This window comes from Cyprinodon tularosa, unplaced genomic scaffold (assembly GCF_016077235.1).
Source record: "Cyprinodon tularosa strain WSP-4 unplaced genomic scaffold, ASM1607723v1 ctg563, whole genome shotgun sequence".
NCBI lineage: Eukaryota > Metazoa > Chordata > Actinopteri > Cyprinodontiformes > Cyprinodontidae > Cyprinodon > Cyprinodon tularosa.
Window position 1 is genome coordinate 438268 of NW_024039300.1, and position 7252 is coordinate 445519.

At 36.8% G+C, this 7252-nt stretch overlaps 1 protein-coding gene across 1 annotated transcript; it reads right to left on the minus strand.

Moving 5' to 3' along the window:
- Positions 1-759: 759 nt before the first annotated feature.
- LOC119796957 (Fanconi anemia core complex-associated protein 24-like) lies at positions 760-4910 on the minus strand. The gene is made up of 4 exons (XM_038305750.1): positions 4734-4910; positions 3116-3258; positions 2905-3036; positions 760-2350 (listed from the first exon to the last, which is right to left on the minus strand). The coding sequence occupies exons 1-4, from the start codon at positions 4834-4836 to the stop codon at positions 2099-2101; spliced, it is 630 nt and encodes a 209-aa protein (XP_038161678.1). The 5' UTR covers positions 4837-4910; the 3' UTR covers positions 760-2098.
- Positions 4911-7252: the final 2342 nt, after the last annotated feature.

Genomic DNA, 7252 nt, shown 5'->3' on the forward strand with positions numbered 1-7252 from the left:
CCAAAATCTCTAGCTGCAGTATCACAGCATTACCAAAATAAATGTAGATAAACAACAGATCTGAACACTTTTAAAATAACAACAGTAGAAATGAACACAAGAACACTAACAAATGAAACCTACAAACTATGTACATGTTTATTTTGTTTTTTTAACATTTTCACTTCTACGTTTATTCTTTTAAGTCCTTCCTCCACTTTTCTTCCCCCAAAACACCAGCAACCTTGGCTTCTCGCACATGCCAAGATAGTGGATCGATCCCCGCATCCCCAGCCAGGCGGAACTTGCCAAGCGAGCAACCAGAGCTGTCCAGCCACCCTCTGGTCAAAGGACAGCTTTCAGGAACAGCATGCGACATTAAGTAACTTTCTTCTCCTTCTTTTAATGACATGTTTGTTTTTTAAGATGGAATCTGCTTCTGTAAGTAACATAATCTAGAAAGTTTGTAATATTAGATGCACTGATTTACCCTAATCTTTGAACTGATGTGAGTATTTAGGTGTCTGTTATTGTCAATTAGGTGCACGGCCAGGATGTCTAAAAAAAACCCAACAGGAAATAAGAAACTTCTGTAAACTAAAGTTACATTTAAAGAAATGTGTAACACCCCTCCTATAAAACCTTCAATCGCTCCATAAAGCAGCATCTCCACTTCAAGATGATCTTCATCATTACATCATCACGAAGCTCTCAAAATTCTTGTAAAGTATATTACAATGCAAAAAATGTAAATCTAAGTAATTCATTTTTTTTAAAGTGCACTTTTCTTGAATTGAGCAGATGACTGAGGCACTTTGCATATTGATTCAGACAATGTGCATGTAAATTAAGAATAAAAAACAGATGCAGTCTCTTATTTAAAATATATTTTTTCTCATTATCTTATTTGAAGAGTCAAAATTCTCATTCCATTGGCAGATCATCTGATTTTCCTAAATAAATACGGTTAATTTAAGATTTTTTTTAACTTCATTCTAGATTGCTTTTGCAGTGTACTTTTGGTTTTGAGTTTTTACGGCACTAGTGGCACCAGTGGCTGACAGGAAAGGAAGTATGAGAGAGGGGGAGAGACCACAGGTTGGTTTAAAACCCCAGGTTGCCCACGTCAGGGACTAAGGCCTCCGTACGTGGGTAGTGTGCGCTAACCACTGCGCCACCTGCACGCCCTGCAGTGTGATTTTAAGTTTACTCTTCCTACTGTGCCTCTCTGACTCCTTTCCTCCCATCTTTTCTTCTGTATCTCTTGCATCTCTACTATCCCTCTCCTGACAAAATATATGGATGAACAATTGGACAATTTGGGGTGCAACAATCCAACATTATGCTACTGTTGAACATTAAAAACACTTAGTTTAACAATCCTTATAAGCTTGGAAGTATAAAATTATATTCATAGATTGTATTTTTTTTCTTTCTGATAATATGTAACGACAAATGTTGTTTATCAATAAAACTACACTGAAAAAACGTTCTGAAAAGGAGTTAAAATGTCTAAAAAGAATTCACCCTTAATCTGAGTAGGTAGATGACTGTCCAATTGACTGAGCATTTTCACTTTTACAATAAGATAATTGGATAATATGCACTTGAAATGAAACAACGCAATTGTTTTTTTTTCTTATTCTAAATGTAAATTGTCTTGTTCCATTGGCAAAGCGTCTCACTTTCCTTCACAATACAAGGAAAAAAATCCCATATTTTATTTTTTTTAAATTAGATTTCCTTTCTTTGCAGTGAAGCAATGGAAACCAAGAAGAACTACTAGGAAACATGGTGAACTGATATGAAAGTATTTTATAAAAATAATATAAATCAAAATTCCACCCTTCTCCACAGACTAAACTTCATTGTTCAGTGTTTAAAAAGAAAGTCAAATGTCGGCTGAGTGACGATACGTCTCGGCGTAGAAATGCGCTGTCAGGCAGTCACATAAGGCAAGCTGTCGTTTTCAATGAAGCCCGTTCACACTCTTTCCAAGACTGGAGTTAAAATCTGAATCCAGAACTACAACACTTCTCAAAGTCTTCATATGAAGCTGCACGGAAGCTCCACAGTTTAGGTGCAGCCCAAAGAAACACTGAAAATGACATGTTGGTCCTTAATTTCCAGGAGTCAGGTGAGCATGGAAGAAGCTGTGGATCTGCTGGGCGCTGGCCTGGCCCACCAAGGGTTCTAACTCAGCCGGGGATGCATTGGAGATCTCTTGGATGCTGGGAAAGTTCTGCATCAGAGTCACAGCTCTGACCTTGCCGACCCCGGGGATCTGCTGGACCAAAGCCAGAGTGATTGAATCCAGCAGCCGGCATGAAGTCCTCCGTCTGAATGGGTTCTCCCTGCCCTCCCCATGAACCTAAAACAAATGGAGAGAGCTTTTTTTATTTAAGGAAACTTTATTTTTTTTACTCTGACACCAATTTATCATTGTTTTTTTTGTCATTGTTTTTAAAACACATTATTTAAGTTATTATTACAAAAGGGTAAAATGCTATTCTTTTTCCGACTTCAAAGTAATTAAATTTCAATTTACTATAAGGGCAAAATCTGAATAATCAGATTCACACAAATGATGGATCAAACATTTGCCACTATGGCTGAGCTTCAATTCTCACTGTGCCAAAGGGAAACCACCAATAGCTGCACACCTGATTCCACCTTCCTGATGCAGCACTTCCTAGTGCCCCCCTGATCTTTCAATAAATGTTCAACTAAATACCTCAGTATTTCTGGTCTGCTTGATACAAATATTTCACTTTTTATTGTATTTCTTCTTTTTTTCCATCACAGCCTACATTTTATACATATTTTGCATTGTTCCTAGATGATATAGTGGATGTAAATAACATCTCCCACACTGTTTCAGGTCTTCTCTAAGGTTCAAGATCCTGATCAACACTGGATACTTACCTCTGTCTGCCCACCGACAGGCAGCAGAGACAAACCCAGGTCCAACACCACAAACTTCTGCAGGGCGGAGAAGTACTGCTCACTGAGCCTGGTCCTCTCCGCCAACACTAGCTGCTGGAAGCTGCTGCTGGCCTGGAAAACAGACGGAGAGCTGAGCACAGGCCGGTGAACAGGTTCCCTGCAGAACATGCAGCTGAAGGACTTCCCTTACGTTTCTGTAGCGGACCAGCTTCCTCCTGCACCCGTTTCCTGCCACCATGTCCCCCTCAGACACGTACAGGAGGCACACTTTGTTGGGAAGGAGGAAATCGGCCACAGCCAGTTCATTTTCAAACAGGATTTTCAAACCAGCTTCTGCAGAAGGAGTAGAGAGAGTTTAGCTTCCTGGAACTGAAGCATTATTTACCTTAAACTTCATCCATTAAAAAGGTGCAGTCAGTGTATGGATTCATTACATTAGAGTGCTGATATGATGATACTCATTCTATAAATTATGGCCTAAATGGCTGACCTCTGTCCAGCTGTCTTTTTTTTTAAACGGAGAATGAAGTCAACGCGCAGGCTGATCCAGAAGTCCGATGTTCCTGACCTCAACCACGCTGCTTTATGGCATCGACAAAAGAAGGCTCTGTTCGAATCCATGGGCTGTGTCCTCCGAAGGCCAGATTCAAAGGACGATTACGTCATAGCGCTGCGCCGAGGTCTGGTTGGATTTCAAGATTCCTCGTTATGCGACCTACAAATGGGTCCTTCTTTTGGCCCGATTTGAAGGATGGGTCCGATGTATCCTCTCCATCCTTGGATATCCCTGAATTCATTGCGAGACCAAGCAGGCCGGCTGCTCCTTGATCGGAGGAAATGGTACTTGGCGTGGTGAATGTTGGACGTTCAGTTTGATATAATACATGTATGTGAATAATTCCTTCTAAAATGAATGAAAATAGTTGTTTTAATGGTTATTGAGTCAGATATGTGGCGGTAATGTTTGATTTATCTAAAGGTTTTTATCTGTTACTCTGTGAATAGCTTTAGCTGTAATTTAAGGACAGATTCTAATATACCTGCAGTGTGTAAATCTGATAGGATTTTTATTTTTTAATTACTATTTTGCACAATTTGCTTAATTTTGCAAATATATATATATTATTGTTTAGATTTACTTATATCTTTCTACCCATTTTATAGAATAGCATCGAATAGAATAGAACAAAATGTCTCTTTTTTTGTCCCAAAATGGGCAAATTTACAGCAACAAAAGATAATTGAAAATGGTCATACAAATGTGGACCTTAGAAAAATTTATAAGAATAACATAATAGGGAAGAGTAAAATATAAACAATAATATACTGTACTGTTAAGTGTTAACAATATAATATAAAACTGTGCACCTGGAGAATAAATAATCAATCTACAGCTATGGATATTTTTACAGTAATGGAAGTTTGAAAATAGCAGCAACATCAGAGATGTGCAAAATGATTTATTCTCCTGGTGGTTGGCACCTTTATTCCATTCTGGATTCTCATGAGTGAAGTCTTTGTTCCATTTACGATAAAAAAGGAGAAACAAATAATAAAAAGAAACAGTTTTGAAAAGTTCAGTATTCGTTCTTCTCCTGCTTTCTGTGTCACTGTCGCGGTTGCTAAGCAACATAGCGTACGGCGGAGAAAGCCGCGCGAAGGGTAGACCTGTTTGGATTCACAGCCAAAACACTTCCGGTCTCTTCATTTTCAAGGGCTTCAAAGGATCCAGTCCAGGTAGACCGGGTCCCTGGAAGACGCAGCCTATTAATTCGAACAGAGCCGAAAACTCAGAGCCGAAGACTCACCCTTTAAGCCCTGAAGAAGAGAGGAAGTCCTCCATTTCTCACTGCAGACCACGTGACCGTATGGAGGAGCGGCATTCACCAAGGCAGTTGTTTTAGGATCCATTCAGAGGAAAAACTACGACATCATCGACTTCATAAACACTGGGCGCCTCTACAAAAACATAACGTGAATGAATCTTCCCCTTCTAATGGTTTCCGGGGAAGGCTGAAGGCTGCTGGTGGGAAATGCTGCCCCCTGCAGGCCTGTGAGGAAAAGTCAGAGGACAAGGAACTTCTGTCCTTCATGAAAAACTAGCCATCCTGTTTCATTAATCTCCAAGAATATATCTTTTCAACTTTAGGGGGCTCACTTTCCCTTCTCTTCTTTGATTAAAGCACTTCTTCCAAGGGCACCGATTCACAAACATCATTGTTCTCCGCCTTAATCTGAAATGACCTGTGGCCCTCACACTTTAAACAAATAGGTCATTATTTTATCCTGAATGGTTCAAAATATAAAGTTAAAAAAGTTTGGGTATTTAAAAAAATTATGTTTAATAATGAGCTCAACCAATGGTATTATTTAACTGACGATTTAACTGTAGCTTGTTTTTACCTCAACCTATAAGAACAGACTGATTTCTGCACTCCCTTCAACAAGATTTCTGTTTCGTCAGCTGGTTTCTACAGGAAAATAACTTCCCCAATTCACTGGAGAAATGCGTGGACATTTAATCAGAATCTCCAAATAAACAACCAAATGAGAGATGTTTCCTTAAACTGTTGACAGAGTTGATGCCTTTAATCAGTGAAAGATGGTAATTATTAAATCAACAGACCCCATCTGTACATTTAGTGAAGATAATCAAGAAATAATCAGTCATCTATGTTGGAACTTTAACAAATGTGTGATTTATATAATTGATGGTCATATTATTTTGGTTTTAATGGAAAGAATATTAATTAAAACAGAGGACTAGTAATTAATCTAATTTTTATATGGGGCAAACTTAGTTTTCTATTAAGTACATATTCATCATCGTTGTTTTTTTTTTTTAGTTCTTTTTAGAGAAATTCTACTATATTTATCTACTATATCTTAAAACACAAACAGTAAACACATATGATTACTGCAATGATGATTTTAATTGATAATATTCTGTTGTTTTCTAACACATTGTTCTGATGGGGTCATCTGTGCTTCAGGAAGTCCTGGGGAAGTCCGGTCTGAAATCCGGTGTCCATCAAGCTTTAGACCTATTAAAAAATAAAAAAAATCTTAAATAAAAAGTTATGATTTCCAACCAATTAAAGATATTTTGTTGTAAAAAAAAAATAAATAAATGCAACATTTTTACGTGAAAGTGTGTTTTTATAAAGATAGTTTTACATATGATAAAAGAAAAAAAAACTATGTATTTCTCCTTTGTTATTCCATTATCTACACCTTTGTTATAAACACAAATAACAACTGGAGAAAAATACAAATAATACATCACAGAATTATTCAGATTACTTACAGACTTTAAAATGACTTCAATGATAAACATTTAAAATATATGGAAAGTAAAAAGAATTTATATCTAGACAAAAAAGCATCTAGACTAGATCAATTATATTGGTAATGATATAGATGGGAATTATCAGAACAAAACTGATGTTTCTTTATTCAGTTGAATTCTGTTTCTTTATATAGCCACAATTCAAAACACACATCGAATCAAGACACAGAGAATATTAAATAGGGACAGATTTTATATTGCCAGAAAAGAAGAGCGGGTTATTCAATCATTAAACGCAAACGACTGGTTTCCCAACATTTAAGGATGCAGACATACAATATCATATAGATACAAAAAAAGAGTTACCTTGTGAAAGAGACCAAAACCTTGTCAAAGCTGCACCAAACCTCCACATCTCACAACACTCACTGCATCATGGATGAGGAGACATTAATTTTGGAAGTATAGCATCAATCAATCCTGTATGATCCTAGGCATCCTCATTACAAGGATATACAAAGAAAAGAAAAGGTGTGGGCACATATTGCCTGTATGCTGCAGGCTGATGGTGACTTTTAATTGTGTTAAATATTTGGCTCCTATGTAGTAAAAAATAGGCTAAGCAAGCTGTGCTGCTTGGTACTACATGCCAATCATACACAATTACATCTAGCTACTGCAAAATATATATATATAAATTTAAGTCAATCTTAAAATAATTGCAAACTGCATAAAATTCACATCTAAATAAGTCTTTTTTTTTTCTTAAAATAAGTGCATTTTTTTCTTGAATTGTGGAGGTGAGTGAGACACTTCGCCAATGGAACAAGACAATTTACATTAAAATGAGGGAAAAAAAACAATGAATTTTCATTATCTTATTTCAAGAGTGTATTGTTGAATAATTTTACTCTAAGAGTAATTCATTCCGTTGGCAAATTATCTTATTTACGTTCTTAAATTAAAGGTAAAGACGCTTAATTCAAGACATTTTTACTTATTTCTAGTTGGGTTTTTTTTTTTACAGCGCATAGTCGG